The 23,509-nt window shown below is 42.7% G+C and overlaps 1 protein-coding gene and 1 long non-coding RNA gene across 2 annotated transcripts in view; one reads left to right on the plus strand and one right to left on the minus strand.

The window, feature by feature from the left end:
- The window catches only part of SRD5A3 (steroid 5 alpha-reductase 3), a 22,015-nt gene extending 14,079 nt beyond the window's left edge, over nt 1-7,936 (plus strand). The window contains exons 3-5 of the mRNA XM_011992500.1: nt 1,995-2,192; nt 5,470-5,604; nt 7,458-7,936. Of these exons, the coding sequence (XP_011847890.1) occupies nt 1,995-2,192; nt 5,470-5,604; nt 7,458-7,717 (593 nt within the window). The 3' untranslated portion in view covers nt 7,718-7,936. The remainder of the gene's footprint in view (nt 1-1,994; nt 2,193-5,469; nt 5,605-7,457) is intronic.
- On the minus strand, nt 4,496-23,509 carry LOC105548471. Its single transcript, XR_001007391.1, has 4 exons — nt 23,474-23,509; nt 15,523-15,686; nt 12,809-12,973; nt 4,496-5,050 (listed from the first exon to the last, which is right to left on the minus strand). It is a non-coding gene; the product is annotated as an uncharacterized LOC105548471 (long non-coding RNA).

Raw genomic sequence — 23,509 nt, forward strand, 5'->3', positions numbered from 1 at the left:
CGGCCTCCCAAAGTGCTGGGATTACAGGCTTGAGCCACCGCGCCCAGCCCCTTTTTTTTTTTTATTATTTTTTAGTATGGAGTCTGGCTCTGTTGCCCAGGTGGAGTGCAGTGGCCTGATCTCAACTCACTGTAACCTCCCTCTCCCGGGTTCAAGTAATTCTCCTGCCTCAGCCTCCTGAGTAGCTGGGACTACAGGCATGTGCCACCATGCCTGGCTAATTTTTGTATTTTCAGTAGAGACGGGGTTTCACTATGTTGGCCAGGCTGGTCTCGAACTCCTGACCTTGTGATCCACCCACCTTGGCCTCCCAAAGTGCTGGGATTACAGGCATGAGCCACTGCACCCAGCCTGTTTCTTTTGTTTGTTTCATTTTTTTCTTTTTCTTTCTTTTTTCTTTTTTTTTAAGAGAGAGGGTCTCGCTGTGTTGTCCAGGCTGGAGTGCCATGGCATGATCATAGCTCACCCCGGCCTTTAACTCCTGGGCTCAAGCGATCCTCCCTCCTCTGCCTCTTGAGTAGTTGGGACTACAGGTGCATGCCACCGTGCCCAGCTAATTTTTTTAAATGTTTTTAGAGATGGGGGACCTGCTGTGTTGCCCAGGCTGGTCTCAAACTCCTGGTCTCAAGCACTCTCCTCCAACCTCAGCTCCCTAAAGTGTTCTGTTTCTGGATCTGAGTGCTGTTATATGGGTGGGATTGGTTGGCTTAATTTGTAAAAGTTAATTAAGTTGCATCTTTATGGTGTTGTGCATGCGTGTGTGTGTGTATATGAGACTTTTTTTTTTTTAATGGAGATACAGTCTCACTGTGTCTCCCAGGCTGGAGTGCAGTGGCCCGATCTTGGCTCACTGCAACCGCCCCCTCCTGGGTTCAAGCAATTCTCCTACCTCAGCCTCCCGAGTAGCTTGCTGCCATGCCTGGCTAATTTTTTGTATTTTTAGTAGAGATGAGGTTTCACTCCTGAGCTCAGGCAGTCTACCCGCCTCGGCCTCCCAAAGTGCTAAGATTACAGGCATGAGCCACCGCGCCCAGCTGTGACTGATTTTTTTTTTTTTTAAGTGACAGGGCGTGGTATCTCACACCTAAAATCCCAGCACTTTGGGAGGCTGAGGCTGGAGGATGGCTTGAGGCCGGGAGTTTGAGACCAGCCTGGGCAACATAGGGAGACCCTGTCTCTACAAAAAAAAAAAAAATTTTTTTTAATTAGTCAGGCGTGGTGGCACATGACTGTAGTCCTAGCTACTCAGGAGGCTGAGACAGGATCACTTGAGCTCAGGAGTTCAAAGCTGCAGTGAGGCCTGACTATGCCACTGCACTCCAGCCTAGGTGACAGAGCAAGACCCTGTCTCAAAAATAAAATAAAGAAGTTGACACATAAAATTAACCAAAAAACAAAAAATAAAAAGAGAAAAACTAAGTGTGTGTTTTTTAAAGCCAGCTTTTCTTCAGATTTTTTGGTGGGCAGGTCGTGAAAGACAGGTGGGGAAGTAGATCTTGGGCTCACCATCCCTCTAAAAGTATAATTTCTTGTTTTTAATGTGGAAAGAAATGCATAACTCTGTTTCTGTTCCTGTCCCCGTCTCTGCCTCTGTGGTGCCTGAGATGCTGGGAATCCCATGGCTGGGGCCACTCAGAGGCCACTGGGAACTCTTCCAGACAGTTTGCGTCTGGCTGTTAGTGCCAGGGACCAGAGACCCACAGACCTCTTCACAGACCTCCTGACCACGATGTCCCATGAAGCCTGGAAGGCTGTCAAACAATGAAGCAGAGTCAAGGGATGGGTGTTTGGGCCAGCCCTGTCACTAGATTACTGTATAACTGTGTAATTTGAGTGAAGTCAAATTCCTTGACTTCATTTGGCCCATTTCTTCCTTACTACCAAAAAGGAAGATGTTAGACGGAATTTCATACTCTACTTAACAGTAGGGAAAAACAAAACTTTGGATTAATCCCGGAAGAGAAATGCTGACCCTGTCGCCTTCTGAATTGTAGGAGGGGAGCTGGCGCTGTCTGCATTCTTAGTGCTAGTATTTCTGTGGCTGCACAGCTTACGAAGACTCTTCGAGTGCCTCTACGTCAGTGTCTTCTCCAATGTCATGATTCACGTCGTACAGTACTGTTTTGGACTTGTCTACTATGTCCTTGTTGGCCTAACTGTGCTAAGCCAAGTGCCAATGGATGGAAGGAATGGTGAGTGGGTCCAGCCCTGCCAGGAGCTCCCTCCCACCCCAGGGTATATGAGGTGCTCTCAGGGTTTGTGCTCTGCTAAGCATTGTAAGACATGCAAAAGAAAGAGACAGGCCCAGTGCATTCTGCAGAGTTTTGAGGAGGTGAGCCTCAAATCGATTTTAAAAGGCCGGGCATGGTGGCTCACACCTGTAATCCCACCACTTTGGGAGGCCGAGGCAGGTGGATCACTTGAGGCCAGGAGTTCGAGACTAGCCTGGCCAACATGGTGAAACTCTGTCTCTACTAAAAATTAAAAAATTAGCCAGGCGTGGTGGCACACGCCTGTAGTCCCAGCTACTGGGGAGGCTGAGGCAGGAGAATTGCTTGAAACCGGGAGGTGGAGGTTGCAGTGAGCCAAGATCGCACCACTGCACTTCAGCCTGGGCAACAGAGCGAGTCTGCATCTCAGAAAAGAAAAGAAAATGAGGGAAAGGAGTGGTGCTTGCATGGAGTTGGGATTTGCCGTTTTGTTGCCACTTAGTTCTTGTGATTGTTCCCATCACAACAGAGCTTTTCTTCAAGCGATGCTGCCTGAGGGGAGAGGACAAAGAGTACTGTGGTAGTGAAAATTGTGTTTTAGTCTCTAAGCTCTCACTAGGCAGGAAGAGGGAAGCCAAACCATGACCTTGTTTAGGAGAAGGAAATGAAACGGATTTTTTATTTTATGGGGGGAGGAGGGGACGTTATCTAACACATATGACTACCATTTTTGTAAAAACAATGCATGATTATAAAGAAATCAAGTCACTTGGGGTGATGGAAATGAGTTTATAGTGCTGAGGTTAACCTGACCTTGCAGCCCTAGTATCTGTCAGTCTAGACCCTGTAGGTCTGTAATGACCATTGTCTCTAAACCCAGGGCTCCATGTTTCCAGCTCCCCTATCCATCCTCGTAAACTCTAGTGATTTCCAACAATCTGTGAGTGAGCTTCCTCCTCAGGTTAGATTTTGGTACGAGTGCCCCATGAAAGTCTTCTCTCTTTTGCTGTAGCTCAACCTAAGGCCTCTGACTAGAGGAGTGATTTTAAAGGAGGATTTATTGACAATCTTTCTCAATTCATGAATTATTCATTGGCTCCAGCCACTTAGCTAGCATCTCTCTGTCTGATGCCTCTGAACTTATTCCTCCCTGGCATGTCTGTGGTGGCACTCTGCCAGCCAGTAAAATGGAAGGGGCTGTCATTCCTGGTGGGCAGTGCTGGTTCTCCCCCTAAAGGAACTTTGCAGAGCGCTTGGTGGCTGCTAGCTTTCAGTGTGTTCATGTCTGTTGGCATTACCTGCCTCTCCCAGAGTTTCCTCTACTGGCTGCATCTCAACTTCTGTCTTCCCTCCTGCATAGACAGTCAAGGAAGAGGAGCCCATAAAAATAACTTTCCAAGCACTCCTTTCTGAAGCTGTTTTCTGTTTCACCTCTTGTCCTTCAAGGGTCATCTGGGATCATTTGGGACAATATGGGGAAAGTTGGTTTCAGTAATTCATTGAGAGAAAACACATTGGGGCATTTGCCAACCAAAGGGTGTGATAGAAATAACATGGGCTCCAGAGTCTCATGGGCCTGCATTTGGCTCATTGAGCTTCTCTGAGCCTCAGAGCCTTCATTAGTAATTACTGACACATACTGATTTCACAGGGTTCTTCTTAAAGTGAAAAGAAGACTCTGCAAACTAGGATGTAACTCTATAAGGACTGGGATCTTGCCTGACTTATTTCCTGCTTTATCCTTTGTACCTGCAGCAGGGCCAGGCTTAGTAGCCACTCCTTAAGTAACTAGTGAATAAACAAATAATTCAATACTGAGTAGAACTGAGGAAATGTGACCCTTCCATCTGCCTCCCTTTTCCTGCATTATAATTCTGGTGTTACCCTTAACAAATCCTTTTTCCCATAGGTAAATTCTCTACATTTAGAGTAAAGGACTTGTTAGTGATTTGAAATTCCAGACACTCTAACTTTTCATCCTGTTGACTTGCTCTTGAAGCCTATCAGATTTAAAACTGCATTTTTAATATTTTGCTTATTTCATTTTTGTAGAGACAGGTTCTCCCTATGTTGGCAGGCTGGTCTCAAACCCCTCAAGTGATCCTCCTGCCTTGGTCCCCCAAAGTGCCAGGATTGCAGATGTGAACCACTGTACCCAGTCTGTTTTGAACTTATAAAAATATAACCTAGTAGTTAAATGCCTAAACTTGTAAACACTAAAAGACTATAGTAGATTGATTATATAAAACAAGCTTTTAAAAAATAAACTGACACAGGTAGACCGGTGGATTTTCATCAGTCCTTAACTGATTCCTGCTTCGAGGTGGCCATGTGGAATTGCATGATCCTTGGTTCTCTTACTTGAATCAGCTTTTTAGGGTTCCCCCTTGGCTGCAGAGCCTCAGGCTCTTGCCCATTATCAGTGGACACATTTGTTTCTTCAGTCAAGCCTCAGACTAGGCTAACTGCTTCCTGCTGCTCAGAGGGAAGTCTCTGTTTGCTTTTCTGAAGCCAGTGGTTTGCTCCACAGGTCATCAGGTGGTCTGTGTTTTTCCCTTCTTCCTAGCAGCCAGAGAAGAAAGTGGAAGATGATGCTTTGAGTGTTTCCACTCCTGAAACTCAGTCTCTCGACTGTGTTCTCTCTTATCCAGACCTGGATGGCATCGAGTTGTTCATCTTGTAGTTTACTGTCCCCCTCTTTTGAGAAAGCCCCCTGGTAGCCTTTCCACTGGTGATTTCCTTCATTGGCCTGAGCTAGTCGAGTCAGCATTCTGCTTTCAGGTTCTCCCTAGCAGGATGGTAGCTCAGAGAGAGATTTCCTTAGAAAGTGTTTTTCTTCACTGTAAAACATAAGAAGACTTAAAACCGGACTTAGCAAGGTAAACACAAAAGAGTCTTACCATGCGAAAGTAGATCACAGTAGGGGAGCTGAACTTTGTGCTTGAACCATTTAGAGAAGAAGCAAGAGAATGTGTCTGTATGGAATTCTCTGCCAGGGGGACTGAAGCTGCCCGTAACTGATGAACATATCTCCTTTGTCCAGAGAGACAGAGCTCTGCCTTCTGTACTGGGAAATTACATCAGGAAATTACATCGGGATATTGAGGAACAGGTTCCCCTCTTTGTACTTGGGAAATTACATTAGGATATTGAGGAACAGAATAAGTGGATAATTGTGTTTCTGCTGACTAAATGATTTGTTTAATTCCCTGAGCCTGTGAAATTGTTTAGTGTTGGCTAACAATTCTTATTCCTATAGCCTACGTAACAGGGAAAAATGTACTGATGCAAGCACGGTGGTTCCATATTCTCGGGATGATGATGTTCATCTGGTCATCTGCCCATCAGTATAAGTGCCATGTTATTCTCGGCAATCTCAGGAAAAATAAAGCAGGTGAGACCTCTTTTAAAGCCTCCGCATATGGATTTTAACCCTCAGAAGTTAGTTCTCCATGGGCCTGCATACTTTTCCTTCCTGCCCTAGTTAGTCGACTATATCAAATATTTATTTTTGGCAAGACACTTCTCTGGGCCTCCATCTTCCTATCTGTGAAAATGAGAGCCTTACATTGAAAGACCTCTCTGGACCCAAGTAGCCCCGACATTCTGTGATTCTACATTTTGTGTCTCATCAGCATGTGAGAACTAGTGTTACCATGGAGTTAGTACCAGCCACAGCATAAAAATTTGACCTTTAAGTTAGTTTGTGTTGACTTATCACAGGTACAGTTTCCATTAGGTTTTTTGAAATACTAGAAATTGAATAGGCCAGGCACAGTGGCTCACGCCTGTAATCCCAGCACTTTGGGAAGCCAAGGTAGGCGGATCACTTGAGGTCAGGAGTTCAAGATCAGCCTGGCCAACATGGTGAAACCCCGCCTCTACTAAAAATACAAAAATTAGCTGGGTGTAATGGTGTGGGCACCTGTAGTCCCAGCTACTTGGGAGGCTGAGGCACTAGAATCACTTGAACCTGGGAGGCAGAAGTTGCAGCGAGCCGAGATCGTGCCACTGCACTCCAGCTGGGGTGACAGAGCTAGACTCTGTCTGAAAAAAAAAAAAAATTGAATAGTTTTATTTATTTATTTTATTTTAATAAAATGTGCCCCAATTACAGGCGTGAGCCACTGTGCCTGGCCTATTATTTATTTTATTTTATTTTATTTATTTATTTTGAGACAGACTCTCACTCTGTCACCCAGGCTGGAGTGCAGTGGCGCCACCTCAGTTCACTGTAACCTCCGCCTCCTGAGTTCAAGCGATTCTCATGCCTCAGCCTCTCAAGTAGCTGGGATTACAGGCATGTGCCACCACACCTGGCTAATTTTTATATTTTTAGTAGAGATGGGGTTTCATCATGTTGGCCAGGCTGGTTTCGAACTCCTGACCTCAGGTGACCCACCCACCTCAGTCTCCCGAAGTGCTAGGATTACAAGCATGAGCCACCGCGTCCAGCCAAAAAATTGAATAGTTTTAATATTTATCAAGTACTTACTTTGTCCCAGGCTCTGTTCTGAGTGCTTTACATACAGCTTCATAATGCCGACATGAGATGACAGACCAGTCTTCATTTTACAGAGGAGGAAACTAAGGCACAAAGAGGTTAAGCAATTTATCTAAAGTTACACAGCTAGTAAGTGGGAGAGCCAGGATTTAAACTTGTGCAGTCTGACTCTGGAGTAGTCTGAGCTCTTAAGTAGTAGCTTGGAGGATTGCTGGAGTAACTGGCTTTTCTCTTGTGCTTATTGACAGTTGACAATTTAACCTAAGCAGATGACTCTTCAATATGTAATAGACTGACAGAAGTGTGACAGGATGGTGGTTTACACACATCTATGATACTCTTCTAAATAAGAGTTTCTGGGCTGGGCAGGTTGGCTCACACTGGTAATCCCAGCACTTTGGGAGGCTGAGGTGGGAGGATCACTTGAGTCCAGCGGTTTGAGACCAACCTGGGCAACATAGGCAGACCCTGTCTTTACAAAAAATTCAAAAAATGAGCCAGGCATGGTAGTGCATACCTGTGGTTCTAGCCACTGGGGAGTTTGAGATGGGAGGATTGCCTGGGCCTCGAAGGATGAGACTACAGTGAGCCATGACTGCACCACTGCACTCCAGCCTGGACAACAGAGCAAGACTGTGTCTCAAAAAAATAAAAACAGTTTCTGTAAATGATTTGGGAGTGAAGTGGTGAAACTTTCTTTTCAAACCTTTAAATGCTTATGAGATCTTCTTTTACCCTTTCAGGAGTGGTCATTCACTGTAACCACAGGATCCCATTTGGAGACTGGTTTGAATATGTTTCTTCCCCTAACTACTTAGCAGAACTGATGATCTACGTTTCCATGGCTGTCACCTTTGGGTTCCACAACTTCACTTGGTGGCTAGTGGTGACAAATGTCTTCTTTAGTCAGGCCCTGTCTGCCTTTCTCAGCCACCAATTCTACAAAAGCAAATTTGTCTCTTACCCGAAGCATAGAAAAGCTTTCCTACCATTTTTGTTTTAAGTTAACCTCAGTCATGAAGAATGCAAACCAGGTGATGGTTTCAATGCCTAAGGACAGTGAAGTATGGAACCCAAAGTACTGTTTCGGCAGAGCTGTTTAAAACTCTCCGTTCCATTTCTATACCCCACAGGTTTTCACTGAATGAGCATGGCAGTGCCACTCAAGAAAATGAATCTCCAAAGTGTCTTTAAAGAATAAATACTAATGGCAGATCTGCGATTTCTGGGTCCACTTTCTGAGATGCTTTATAAAACCAACGAACTGATAAAAAGTAGATGAAAGGGGCCGGGCACGGCGGCTCACGCCTGTAATCCCAGCACTTTGGGAGGCCGAGGTGGGCGGATCACGTGGTCAAAAGATCGAGACCATGGTGAAACCCCATCTCTACTAAAAATACAAAAAATTAGCCGGGCACAGTGGCGGGTGACTGTAGTCCCAATTACTTGGGAGGCTGAGGCAGGAGAATGGCGTGAACCCCGGAGGCAGAGCTTGCAATGAGCCGAGATGGTGCCACTGCACTGCAGCCTGGGCAACAGAGTGAGACTCCATCTCAAAAAAAAAAAAAAAAGTGGATGAAACTTCTCCAAGCTGCTTCGCAAGCAAACTAACCAAAAATATACAAACAGCTTCACAGACACACACACACACACACACAAAGGAAGAGATAAGGTCATCAATGGCTGCGGTAGCCTAGTAGGAATGGACTATATAATAATATAGTAGGTGCTCAATAACCGTTTGTTGCATTTCAGTAAAGGCAGAATAACCTTTCAAAATAATAGGCTGGGTGCAATGGCTCACATCTGTAATCCAGCACTTTGGGAGGCCAAGATGGGCAGATTGCGTGGGTCCAAGAGTTCAAGACCAGCCTGGGCAACATGGTGAAACCCTATCTCCACGAAAAAATATAAAAATTAGCCAAGAGTGGTGGTACATGTCTGTAGTCCCAGATACTTGGGAGTGGGCTGAAATGGGAAAATCGCTTGAGCCCAGGAGGTCAAGGGTACAGTGAGCCGAGGTCATGCCACTACACTCCAGCCTGGCGTGGGCAACAGAGCAAGACCCTGTCTCAAAATAATATATAATTTCCCACCAAAAGTTTCAGGGAAAAATGAGTTTGTTGGAGTTCGTTTATACTTTTGCATGTTACCACAAATATCTCCAGTTAAATAACTATCATTAGCCATTTCCATTCATCTCCCCCTCAAATCATAGCCTAACAGAACACTTTGAAAGCTCTTTAATTTTTTTTAAGTCCCTTGTAGGGAGTACTTCAAAAGTGAAAGCATCAGAAGAAAAAATATTTTTATATTTATGCATAGCAAGCCTTCATGAACGGAAGTGACACACTCTAGATTGAATAATACTGTAGCCTCATTCATATGTAGTTATTCAAATTGGATTAATGTCTGTGTGAGTTTACTTGAACTAGCAGAATGCATCTGAAAATATTCAGGAATAAAGTTTATACTTAAAATAGTTTATGTTAAAGAAAGTACCTGTGATTAATTCAGAGGGAAATAAATGCATGGTATAAAACAAAACCAAAAACTTAAAAATAATACTATAGCCTGAGCAACACATTAAAACTGCACATTTGTGCAGCATAAGATTCTCTGGCTTATTGGCTGAGGTGTTAAGTGTATTCCTTTTACGAAGATGTCCTATTACAGTCAGCTAAGCACTAAAGCTTTGCATTTATATGTACTTTGCTATGGGGGAAAGAACCTTATGATTAATAAGATACATATCAAATGCATAGTCAATCATCCCCACCCCCCATCCCTGGAGCTATAACCCGAAACCGTTAAACTAAGATTCTTTTTTTTTTTTTTTTTTTTAGACAGAGTCTCATTCTCTCACCCAGACTGGAGTGCAGTGGCTCTTGGCTCAATGCAACCATCGCCTCCCATGTTCAAATGATCTTCCTGCCTCAGCCTCCCAAGTAGCTGGGATTACAGGCGCCTACCACCATACCTGGCTAATTTTTGTATTTCTAGTAGAGATGGGGTTTCACCATGATGGCCAGGCTGGTCTCGAACTCCTGATCTCAGGTGATCCACCTGCCTCGGCCTCCCAAAGTGCTGTGATTACAGGTGTAAGTCACCACTCCCGAATGCATGTCAAGCACATTTGAAAGTTCTTACAACAATTCTGATGGAGCATTTTCTCTCCCATCAACCAAACACCACTTAAGATTAACCTGTGGCTCACACTACTTAAATAAATGCCATATTTATTTTACTTATCATTTAGAATTTGTCCTTGTCAGGAACAAAACTCTTCGTTCATTGGAAATGGAAAGCATATTGCAATTTGGTCTTAATTTCCACACGAATATCAAGTGTAATTTTTAATAAATTATTTGGAGAAAAATGTATTTTATTTCAGCATGCAATTTTATGCCCAGGTTAGACTAGAGATTTGGCTGATGTTCTGGAATCTCATTGTACTCTTAAGTAAAATAATGAGCATCCGATGACGCACCCTGTCAGGAGTTGTGAGAAAGCTGCAGTGTCCAGTTTCCCACCCCTGTTTCCTGCTGTCTCTCTCCCACTCATCCCTGTTTCTTACTTTCCCTTTTCCTTCTTTGCCCAAACATCACATTTCTAGGCAAAGATAAAAGAGGAAATAGTGATGCCCTGAAAGGGGTTCAGAACAACGTAGCATGGCCTTTGGTGAAAGCGTCACCAGTAGGAAATAAATGAGAATTGAGCAGTGCTTGCGGTGTCAGAATCAGCACTGTTTTTTGTGTTGGTGAAAATATTCCATGTGCCTAGAGGGAGAGCATCAGGGATTTTGCAGATTCTTCACAAGGACCCAGAAATAGCTTAAAGGTAGAGATTCATGATTTTCCTGTTGGCTTAAATAGCCTTAATCTTTCATTTTCTACTACCATTAAGTCAGGGGAAATGACATTGAACTACCTCATTAGCAGCCTTCCCTTGATTAACTACTGACTAAAAGTGTGCTGAAAATGGCCTTTGTTTTTGTGAAGCTCATCCTACACACTAACATTTGCTTACTCTAACATGGATTATTTTGTCTCTAGAAAGCTGTGCCCTGTATTAGATTTTTACTTCAATGAGTGGTTATTGCTGGAATTCCTACACACACACACACACACACACACACACACACACACACAACCTTTGCAGATATTTTTGTATGTAGCTTAATAGATATCTGGTTTAAGGAGACTGCAACATTTGCATAAGGTGCCTGAAAACTCAAGAACCATTGATAAGTGAGATCTCTCAAAATGAGTTGATATATTAAAGAAGACCGTAAAACAGTAAATGAGCAAGTCGAATTTCTTTACCCCTGTAAACTATTTAAGCAACTTCTGCCCACTCTTTCACATTACTTATCAGGGGAAAAAACAAAACAAAACATTCAACTGGTTTTTCATAAATATATTAGTCTAATCTAAGATTTTCCTGATAAACAGACAAGAAAGAGTGGAGAGACCAGTGATCCATAAATAATGCATATGATACCTCATCGTTTTTCTCAAATAACAGTGATCTAGAAAGCCAAGTATTGGTTTTGGGAGAAGTAAAACCTAATTATCCCAATGAAACTATTATGTCAAGAGCTACTTTATACATATAATTGAGAAAGTATAATATCGGGTCTCTTCATTCAAAAAGACTGAATGCTTGAAGCAATCTGAGGATACAAGTCCACAAGGGATTTTTTCAACAAAAGGGCACATCTCCCTCAAGCCCAGCCCTCTGGCTTAAACCTCATGGTGCATATGCAGTCTTTATCAGAGCTCGCTGGCCTACGCAGCACCTTTCTGGGAAGTAGAAAAGGCATGACCCAAGGAACAGCCCCATGGTGGCAGGGCATGAGCCTTTGTGGGCCAAAAATGTCAACTGGTGATGGGGCCACAGTCAGTGAGCAGAGTTTGGGATGGATCTCAGCCCGGTGTCCCTTGTGCAGTATACAAACTGCACAACCTTCCACAGAGACCCTGCTCATCATGCTGCCTGCCTGTCTGCAGATTTTGTTCACTCTTGAAAAAACAAAACAAAACAAAAAAACTTGATTGCATGGAATCATCACATTGAGAGAGACTAGAAGGAATAAGTAAGCACTCCATGCAAAACATCTGTCCTCCTACACACAAAAAGGGGAGTGTGGTGGTTAGCAGGTAAGTGATCCTCGAACAATAGAATGTCTGTTCAGATGCTAGAATGCCGACCCCAAACAGAAATAGTGTTGTTTTCTTCCTTTCTGACTACTAACACCTGCCTTTCCAGCTCATTGTTTTAGTACTGCAACTCCAACAATCTGTCAGCTCTACTGGGATCTCCAGTCTTTTGATCTCATCACATTTTCACTGTCATTCATTTCTCATGAATCTTCTCTTACCTCCTTACCTGGATTAAATTCCTAGTAAATCATTATAATCAGTCCTTTATATATATCCCCAACTCTCTTGCCTCCTTACATTGCTTTTGCCTACCCACTTACCAAAGCCAAAATCCTAGTTAATTCAACCCTCCCTCCTTTGTGTGTGCACCTATGCAGTTGAACTGTGCCTGGAGAAATTCAGTACATTAACAGCTTACTTTAAAATCATGACACTAACCGCAAGTGGCTTTTTTTTTTTTTTTTTTTTTTTTTTGTGAGACAGAGTCTCCCTCTGTCACCCAGGCTGGAGTGAAGTGGTATGATCTCCGCTCACTGCAGCATCTGCCTCCCGGGTTCAAGCAATTCTCCTACCTCAGCCTCCCAAGTAGCTGGGATTACAGGCGAGCGTCACAACGCCTGGCTAATTTTTGTATTTTTAGTAGCGACGGGGTTTCACCACGTTGGCCAGGCTGATCTCAAACTCCTGACCTTAGGTGATCTGCCAGCGTTGGCCTCCCATAGTGCTGGGATTACAGGCATGAGCCACTTTGCTTGGCCTCAAGTGGCTTTTAATGCTGCAGTCATATTAAAATTCTCTAGTCCATTTGCCACTCTCCTAACTATTTTACATCTCTTCTTTTCTCAGAAAAGTGAAGCTATTGGAAAGAACTTGCACTGGTTGGCACCACCACTTCCACCCACCTAAGCATCTGTGTCTGTGTGCATTACCTTCCCTCGTGTTATTATTGTTGAAGTTGAAGAATCCTTTTTTTTTTTTTTGGTAGAGTCAATGTCTTGCTATGTTGCCCAGGCTGGTCTTGCACTCCTGGCCTCAAGCGATCTCCCCATCTCAGTCTCCCAAAGTGCTGGGATTACATGCACTGCACCTGGCCTCTTTTTTTTAAAAGAAAAAAAAAAGTTTCTCATATAAATTCTCATATAAATATAAAACGAACATGTGCCAAAGATTTTACTTAACTCACTAATAAAGGAACCACTAAGATGTTGGAACTAGTTTAAAAAATAATCCTAAAAACAGATACATATATAGATATGAGGCATGTCAAAATGAATTTGCTTAACAGATGCACAACTGGCCTCTATAATGGGGGAGGGTAATCAACTGTGCCTCCACTGGGCAAAATTCACTATATGTCTATGGAAAAGAATTATTTGCATTTCTATCAGTTGTCTGCCACTTACAGAGTTGTAAAATACCTCAAAGACAATGAAAGATACAGATAATAACTTGAAGAGACTACTAGATATCAGTAATATTTCTTGTTCATTTCGTCCATTTACATTTTTTTTCCTGAAACTGTAAACAAACTTTGAATTTCTACCCAAAACTCAGCCCTCTTGGGCGCTAGACTGGATTCCTCTTCACCTACTTAAGGACATTGACCATTCTTCCCTCTATTATATCAATTTTTTGCCCTCTTCTCAACATTCCCACTTTCCCATCAGAAGATAAATCTGTTTTTGAGACAGGGTCCCCTTCTGTCACCGAGGCTGGAGTGCAGTGGCATGATCACAACTCACTGCAGACTTGACCTCTCTGGGTTGAGGTGATCCTCCTGCCTCACCTTCCTGAGTGGCTGGAATTACAGGTGCACACCATCACACCGGGCTAATTTTTGTATTTTTTGTAGAGACGGGGTTTCACTGTGTTGCCCAGGCTGGTCTTGAATTCCTGGGCTCAAGCAATTGGGCCGCCTTGGCCTCCCAAAGTGCTGGGATTACAGTCATGAGCCACTGTGCCTGGCCCAAATTTTTTTTTTTTTTTTTTAAAGACAGTTTTGCTCTTGTTGTCCAGGATGGAGCACAATGGCGTGATCTTGACTCACTGCAACCTCTGCCTCCCAGGTTCAAGTGATTCTCCTGCCTCAGCCTCCCGAGTAGCTGGGATTACAGGCATGCGCCATCGCGCCCGGCTAATTTTGTATTTTTAGTAGAGACGGGGTTTCTCCATGTTAGTCAGGCTGATCTCGAACTCCCGACCTCAGGTTATCCACCCACCTCAGCCTCCCAGAGTGCTGGGATTACAGGTGTGAGTCACCGTGCCAAGCCCAGATATCTTGATATTTATTTTACTTATTTATTTTTTTGAGACAGAGTCTTATTATGTCACCCAGGCTGGAGTGCAGTAGTGTGATCCCAGCTCACTGCAAGCTCCACTCCCAGGTTCAAGTGATTCTCCTGCCTCAGCCTCCCGACTAACTGAGATTATAGGAGTGTGCCACCACACCCAGCTAATTTTCATATTTTTAGTAGAGATGGGGTTTCACCATGTTGAGCAGGCTGGTCTCAAACTCCTGACCTCAAGTAATCCACCTGCCTTGGCCTCCCAAAGTGCTGGGATTACAGGCATGAGCCACCGAGCCTGGCCCCAAATATCTTTTTAAAACCTAACTCCATTTCCCTCACCAGATACCACCTGATTTCACTAGTTCCTTGGCAGCAAAGCTCCTGGAAAGATTAGTCTGTTCTAACATCAGTCCTTCCCTCCCACTGCTAAACCCCCTATAGTCACTTTTTTTATTTTTATATTTTTAGCTCTCAGAACTTTATTAAACTGCTCTTGAAAAGGTCTCCAGTGACCACACTGCTAAACCTGACAGTTGTTTCTCAGTGTTCATCCCAGCATAGTAGCAGTTGGTTACCTCATTTAAGATGCGTTCGTTAATTGGTTCTGAGACATTACACTGGATTTTCCTCCTACCTCCCTGGCTGTTCCTTCCCAGGTTCCTCTGCTGATCTCTTCTGTTTTCTGATGTCTGAATGTTGAATTGCCCCAGTTCTCAGTCCTGGGTCCCTTTCTTTATCAATACTTGGTGAACTCATTCAGTCTCATAATTTTAAACACTATTTATATGCTGACAACTCCTAAATTTATATATTCAGCCCAGACATCACCCTGACCTCTAGACTCATATATCCAGTTGCCTACTTAACAGCTCTACTTGACTTGAACAGCACTAGCTGTTCTTAAGTTCGACATGATTAAAGGTGAATTTCTGATTTTCCTCTTCCCCGCACCTGAGCCACCTACATTCTTCCTGTTTTTTCACTTACTCGAACCAAAAGCCATGGAGTCTTCCTTGACTCTTCTTTCTTTCACAATCCAGAAATCAGTGGGTCTACATTTAGAGCATGTCCAGAATCTACCTCTGTTATCATCTTTCTACTAACTACCATCGTGATTTTCATTCATTTCTTGCCTAGATTATTGCAACCGACTAAGTGAGCTCTCTGCTTTCCCCCTTATACCTTACAGACAATTCTCAACACAAGCTAGAGTGATCTTTCACAAACATAAATGAGATCATGCCACTACTGTCTCCAAACCCTGCAACGCAGCTGCCAATTTCTCTCGGAGTAAGGCTAAAGTTCTAATAACCCACTAGGCCCAATATGCTGTGGCCTCCAGTCATACACGTTACCTCGTCTGCTGTTCTTCTCAGTGGACTGTAGATGATCATGTATATGATACTCCTTATACACATCGGTCATGCCATGCTTCAGTGTCTCTGCACTGGCTTTTCCTCTGCCTGGAATGCACTTCTCCAAGACAGCCGCATGGCCTTCTCACTCAGCTTCTTCAAGTCTTTGTTCAAACATCACTGTATTAGTTATCTACTGCTGTGTAACAGTCTTTAGTCCCCTAAGACTCCAAGTCCTAGGATCTAAAAACATCTATTATCTCATTGTTTCTGGGGTGAGGATTCCAGGTGCAACTTAGCTGGGTGCCTCGGCCTCAAGGATTCTCTGCAGTCAAGATGTCCCCAGGGCTCTTGCTCTACTGAGGGAGGACCCACCTTCAAGCCCACTCACATGGTTGTTAGTGGGGTTCAGTTCCCCATGGGCTCTTGAACTAAAGGCCCTAGTTCCAGGCCAGGCACAGTGGCTCACACCTGTAATTTCAGCACTTTCGGAGGCCAAGGCAGGTGGATTGTTTGCGCTCAGGAGTTCAAGATCAGCCTGGGGAACATGGCAAAACCCCACATCTACAAAAAATACAAAAATTAGCCGGGTGTGGTTGCTTGCACCTGTAGTCCCAACTACTTGGGAGGCTGAGGTGGGAGGATCTCTTGAGCCCAGGAGGTAGAGGTTGCATTGAGTCAAGATAACCCCACTGTACTCCAGCCTGGGTAACAAAGGGAGACCCTGTCTCAAAAAAAAAAAGAAAAGAAAGAAAGAAAGAAAAGAAAAGGGCCCCTCATTGGCTGGGGCCTCCTTCAGCTCCTTGCCTCTATGGAGGGACCTCTGCATAGAGCATCTCACAACATGGTACACAGCTTCCATCACAGCAAGCAAGCAAGGGCGCCCACAAAGGAAGACAATCTCTTTATAACTTAATCTTGGAAATTAAAGCAAGCAAGGGCGTCCACAAAGGAAGACAATCTCATTATAACTTAATCTTGGAAAAGTCTTGTCACTTTTGCCATATTCTCTTTGTTAGAAAGGAGTTACTAGGTCCAGCCCATACTCAAAGAAAGAGGATACTCAAAGAAGCCCAGGAAATTCAGACTACTGGGGACCATCAAAGAGGCTGCATACCACAGCTGCCTTCTCAATAAGGTGATCCCCTTATTTAAAATTGCAACCCAACCCCCTCGTACCTCTCCCTCTCTCTTCCTCTTCTTCTCTCTCTATCACACACACATTTCCATTTTCCTTTCCATTTGCTCTAGTGAGCAATAATAAATACTTACTGTTTTGAGTCACCTGGTTTTGAAGGTGGTTTGTTCTGTAGAAATAAACCTCTACAATGTACTTTTTCACTTATGTGACTGACTGCCACTAATACTGCTTGAGACTGTCATTACAAGACTGAAGGAAGGGACGGATGTAGAAATGTAAACTTAAGACAAAAGAAACTATTTTAAAGGAAGGGGAACCAGGAAAGAAGAGAGCTCCCCGCTTCTAGTGAGCAAAGGCAGTCCCTGAGTTTTCACAGCCCTTCTTATTTATTGGGTAGAAAGAGCAGGGAGGAGGAGGTAACGATTGGTCAGCTGTTTAATTGATCACAGGTTCATATTATTACTAATAGGCTTCAGATATACCTAATCACAATAAACACTGTGCTTGGGGCACGACTGCTCTCAGCATTCCTTCTAGTGGCAGACGCAGTTTGTCAGTTTGCCAACATTCTGCGTTTGTGAGAAAGTTTGCTGTTTACTCATATAGCCTCCAGTGGTATACTGAGTTGATCATGACCCTCAACCTTTTGGCCTCCAACACACTTAGGTACATTATTTTTTGCTTGTGTTTCCTCAATGTAATGTGAGCTACATGAGGGCAAACATTTTTGTTTTTGTTTTTATTGTGTTGTTCACAGATATATCCCCAGCACTGTTAAAGTGCCTGATATATAGCAGACACTCAACATTTATTAAAAATATGACTCTGTTACTGTTATCTGCATAAGTAACTAGTCCCCTGGCTTACTTTACTCTGTTGCAGAATTGCAATAATATCTTTCTTTCAAAGATTGAATGCAGTTTATATTGACACGTGTGAAATGCATCCAATTGTGCATTTATATTACCAAGAATCTGGTAACAATTCTCATAAAGAGGAAGTAAAATGAAAGCCAAAATACTTGTCTGGGAATCCATAAACTGTTACAATCTTATCCACATCTTTTTGTCAGGTTTTTCGATTTTTGGTTTTTTTTTTTCTTTGAGACAGGGTCTCACTCTGTCACCCAGGCTGGAGTGCAACGGCATAATTACGGCTCACACCAGCCTCAACCTCCTGGGGCTCAAGCTGTCCTCCCACTTCAGTCTCCCGAGTAGCTAGGACTATAGGCAGGGGCCACCACACCCAGCCTTTATCAGGTTTTATTAGAGAAATACAGCATTTGTGGGAATTGGAATAAATATATTTACCCTTCAAAATATTAAGATTAAGACCTGTTGGTGAAGAAGACAGTGATTAGTCTTTAGAGACTGAGATCTTTAATATTTGTTCTTCCCATAAACTTAAAAAAAAAAATCAGCACTTTGAGATTTCTTGCTTCCTCACATCTAGACCTATAATCCTGTGATCTGCTATTAATTAATAGCATGACTAGTGATCATGAATTTTTTTTTCCCAAGACGCCCAGACTGGAGTGCAGTGGTGGGATCTCGGCTCAGTGCAACCTCTGTCTCCCGGGTTCAAGCGATTCTCCTGCCTCAGCTGCCCGAGTAACTGAGATTACAGGCACTTGCCACCATGCCCCACTAATTTTTGTATTAGTAGAGACAGGATTTCACCATGTTGGCCAGGCTGGCCTCGAACTCCTGACCTCAGGTGATCCGCCAGCCTCGGCCTCCCAAAGTGCTAGCATTACAGGCGTGAGCCACCATGCCCAGCCAATCAGGAATTTTTGACATGTAGATTGTGTAAAATCTTTGAGGTTAAAAAAAATTCATGCCACAGGAACCATGTAATCCAGTAAATGGGAAATAACTCATTCCTCTATAATGTTATCCCTCCTTTCTGTCCTTATGCAGTGAACGTAAATAATGTTCAGTGCAAAATGTAGCCCACAGTAATAGATGGAAAAGGATGGACTTTAGCTTATTAGGTTAATAAGTTACTTCTTACTACTTTAAGTACTTTAGCTTATTAGGTTAATAAGTTTCATCATCCTTTCCCACCTAATTGTCATGGCCAAATTGTACTTCCAATCCTTTTTCATCTTCTATCTGAAATTGTCTATAGAGTTTCCTTCTATGATTTTGCGTCTAAGACACAGAAACAAACGGGAAAAAATGAAATCCATCATGCTCTGTATGTGCAAGCAAAACCAGGATTCTCCTCTACCAAACTCAGGAAGTTTATACAGGGCACATTTGTGGAAAGAACACAGAAAACACAATGCTTACTAATGATATTTCTCCTCCTGGATCAGACAAGAAGATCAGATTTTTTTATACCAGTTTTGATCAGTTTAATGCCTTAAATAAAAGGACCACCTATTCCCAACTCTTTACACGTTACCCTTCTGAAACGGAAGAATAGCAATTTATGTGTTCAAACTAATGTACTTAACATCTGCTATATGGAAGGCACAGAGGTAGGTCCCATGGGGAATACAGGGCTGCATAAGACAAGATTCTTGCTCTCAAAGAGCATACATTTCAGTATGAAGATGATGTAGATTTATCAACAACCTATTGCTTTAAGTTAAGATCATGGAGGAAATCTGTCAGTGCCCATCATTTTCTTGTCACCTTATCCTCTCTCCTACAAAAAGTCAAAATCCTGACACCTAATAGACTATTTATAGGACCATATGCTGTGCAGTTGCACTCTCAGAAGGGGCCCATGCTTAGTTTAATCCTCTGCTGTTGCTGTCTTGGAATTCTTAGTGATTTTATCTTTGAATTTGTGTTTGGCAAGTGAAGCCAGTGAGACAATGAAGCATGCACATGAGCAGTGGAAACACCCCAGCCAGGAAGGCATGCATGTGTGCATGATTCAGGGCAGTCCAGAGTGCAGCTGAGCCAGTACCTGGGCCCAGTTGCAGTGGTAACGGTGGCAGCAGCAGAAGTAACAGTCAGGAGAGTGGTGGCTGTGGCTCCAAAGATAGGAAAGGGCTCTGCATATGGGCATTGCCAGAACTAGCAGTGCTCCCACTGGTCGCCTGAGAAGGGACCAGCTCGCCTGTCCCTTCCCAGAGCTTAGCCCTGCATCACCTGCACAAATAGTAACTCTCCACCCTGAGTACTGGGACAGGAACTCATTCCGCTAACTTGTCAGTAAATTAGTACAACATGTATACAATAAAAGTGTATACATGAACATAGTCATAGCATAGCAGGGGGTTATTAGAATTCTTGAAGCATTTAGAATGTCTAGTTTTGAAAACTACTACAACACTGCAAAGCAAATAACCTCAGGCTTAGAAACAGAAATTAAGTTTAAAGATTGTCACATTCTACAGAAAAGAATGCTATTTTCCTAGGAAGTACAAACCAATTGTTTAGCTTGTTTAGCAGAAAGATAATTAAACATTTTTTTTTCTTGTAATTGAAGAGTCAGTGACAGAATACATAAACAGGCCTTATGAATTATATACAAATTATGAAGCCACTTTCAGTTTCTTGTAAGACCTCCACAAGTTTCAGGAAATATTTCCTTATGTCTGCAGAAACATTAAAATATCATTGTATAAATTTATACTTAAAATTAAATTCAGATTTTTACTTAAAACTGAGTTGTCTAAGGAGTTAAGTCCCTTTAGAAAAATTATTCCACAAGAACCAACAACTCTAGAAGTACTAAAATTTATATTTCAAAATAATTTATCAGAAATTTATATCAGTGCTGTCACAGTTTATGAAACACTCTTAACAGCTGCATCAGTGGAAAGATCCTTTACAAAATGAAAAATTATCAAAATTTATTTGTGATTTTATATTTCCCAAGACTGACTGGTGTTGCTTTCAGTCTTATCTATTGGTAAAGAAATTGTGTGACATAAATTTCATATCTATTGAAAATGAAAGTGAAATGAAAAGAATAAATTTTGATGAATTTGCAGAAAAATGAGCCAGAAAAATATAGTAGTCAGGACATCACATTAATAAATGATTATTGTTTATTGTATTATATAAAATTATGACATCACAACTATTAGTTTTGCAATGTTTAAGCTCATGTAGTTACTCCAGTATCACTATTATCCCTATTACATTAGTATCTTTAACTGTATTTTTTCCTGTTTTTTACAGAGGAGGTCCCATATTTTCATTTTGCACTGGTCTCAGCGAATTACATAGCCAGCAATGACCACAAGTAAAAGTATTACAGATTTTTGTTATAAGCCATCATAGTAGAAAATGCATGCCTATGAATGCTTAAGGAGAGTAGAAAAAGAGCAAGAGATGCAAGAAAATGCATGTTCTGAATGTGTGCCATACAAAATCTATCAGGTAATAGGCATTTAATCTATGTTAAGAGTAAAGCAATATAGCCGGGTGCAGTGGCTCATGCCTATAATCCCAGCACTTTGGGAGGCCGAAGCAGGAGGATCACGAGGTCAGGAGTTCAAGACCAGCCTGACCAATATGATGAAACCTCGTCTCTACTAAAAATACAAAAATTAGCTGGGCATAGTGGCGCACGCCTATAGTCCCAGCTACTCAGGAAGCTAAGGCAGGAGAATCGCTTGAACCCGGGAGGCAGAGGTTGCAGTGAGCCAAGATTGCGCCACTGCACTCTACCCTGGGCGACAGAGAGAGACTCCACCTCAGGGAAAGAAACAAAAAAAACAGAGTAAAGCAATATAATACTGTGGGCTATAGTGCAGAATTTGTCATAAGGAAAAATCTGTTTGCATTTGATCCAGGACTGATGTCACAAAGCAATTGGGGACAATGCCTTCAATGGATGCCATTCTCATTAAAATTAGGAGTTTCGGCTGGACACAGTGGCTCATGGCTGTAATCCCAGCATTTTGGGAGGCCAAGGCAGGAGGAGTGCTTGAGCCCAGGAGTTCAAGACCAGCCTCGGCAATGTAGTGAGGCCCTCATCTCTACAAAAAATAGAAAAAAAACTAGCTGGGTGTGGTGCCACGTACCTATAGTCCCAGCTACTTGGGAAGCTGAGGTGGGAGGATAGCTTGAGCCTGGGAGGTCGAGGCTGATGTGAGCCGTAATCATGCCGCTGCACTCTAGCCTGAACAACAAGAGGGGACTCTGTCTCAAAAATAATAACAAAAATTTAAAAGTTATGCTGTCCAAAGCATAAGTTTGACAGGGATAAACATCCATTCAAATGGGAGTCAAATTCAGGTGTCTTATAAATAGCAAGACTGTTAGATTGTCCTTCTATGAGCATTCTTAGTTTTCAAATATGGAGAACTATTTTTCTAAAGATCAGAGAAATGGCCACCACAATATGGGCCCACCTCATCTATTTTTGGTTTCTTCAAAAATGATGACTCCAATGAACTTTGCAGTAAAAACAAAATGACAATAAAGATGACTTACTTGTGAAAAGCAAACAGCAGGGAAAAGCACTGAAGCCAGATAAACCAAACCTGCTTCCCATAAAGTGAAAAAAGATCCACTGAATTATAATTGTTTTTATTTTTATATGATGATGGTTGCATAAACATAACTAATTTGTTGCTGAATTAAGAAATACAAGACACACATTTACCCTAAATAATTTTAGTTCTATCTTCTGGCTTTTAGTGAAATTATCGATTTCTAGGCGATATAATTTGTGTGCTGGCTGGGCACAGTGGCTCACACCTGTAATCCTAACACTTTGGGAGGTGAAGGCAGGAAGATCACTTGAGCCCAGGAGTTCAGTACCAGCCTGCGCAATACAGTGAGACTGTGTCTCTAAAAGGAATTTAAAAATTAGCTGGGCATGGTGGTGCATGTGGGTAGTCCCAGCCATGCAGGAGGCTGAGGCAGGAGGATCGCTTGACCGTGGGAGTGAGCTGTGATCACGTCACTGCCCTCCAGCCTGTGTAACAGAGTGAGACCCTGTCTCCAAAAAAAAAAAAAAAAGAAGTGTGTCAATGCTTTTTTTTCTTCCTTCTTTTCATTTTTATTTTTTCCTCACTCTGTCGCCTAGGCTGGAGGACAGTGGTGCAATTAAATCTCACTGCAGCCTCTATCTCCTGGGCTTAAGTGATCTTCCTGCCTCAGCCTCCCAAGTAGCAGAGACTACAGGCACATGCCACCATACTCAGCTGTTTTTTTTTTTTTTTAATTTTTTGTAGAGATGGAATTTCACCATGTTGCCCAGGCTGGTCTCAAATTCCTGAGCTCAAGCAATCTGCCCACCTCAGTCTTCCAAAGTGCCGGGATTGCAGACATGAGCCACTGTGCCTGGCCCAATGCTTTTAATGGGCCCATTTTAGCCACATTTCTAGTACTTATATTATTCAAATAGACTCAGAAAAGCTGTAAGCCTGTACAGAATTACAGTGTAAGACATCACAAACAATGTTTTAAAAATTAGAAAAACCAATTACAAAACTTACAAGAAAGAAAAAATAAATATTCACAATATATAAACCGCTCTTACAAATCAGTGACAACACAACTTTACAGCATGACAGCTTTGAAAGAGGAGCACCAGATAAGAACTGTCTGGGGTGAGTACAGAAGAGTCTCACCCAGTAGGGTGAGTAGAATGGTTGGTGATTATAGGCTGACAAAGCCCTGGGCTTTTTCTTAGCCCCAGCTCCCTGCCTTCTCCCCTCACTGCCCCCTCCTGTGACTCTGAATCACTACCTAGCAACTGAGGTTTGGGTTTTACAGTGAAAATAATTTTCTGAGTCAGAAAGCAGTCAGAGAAGTGTGTTATCAGATAGCATTCCATCAGCACAGTGGTAAAAGCAACACAAACAAAAAACAGGACTCTTTCTCTACATACTATCTGGGACTTTGGGACCTTCACTGCAGACCTCTT

This window comes from Mandrillus leucophaeus, unplaced genomic scaffold, assembly GCF_000951045.1.
Source record: "Mandrillus leucophaeus isolate KB7577 unplaced genomic scaffold, Mleu.le_1.0 Scaffold412, whole genome shotgun sequence".
Taxonomy (NCBI): Eukaryota; Metazoa; Chordata; class Mammalia; order Primates; family Cercopithecidae; genus Mandrillus; species Mandrillus leucophaeus.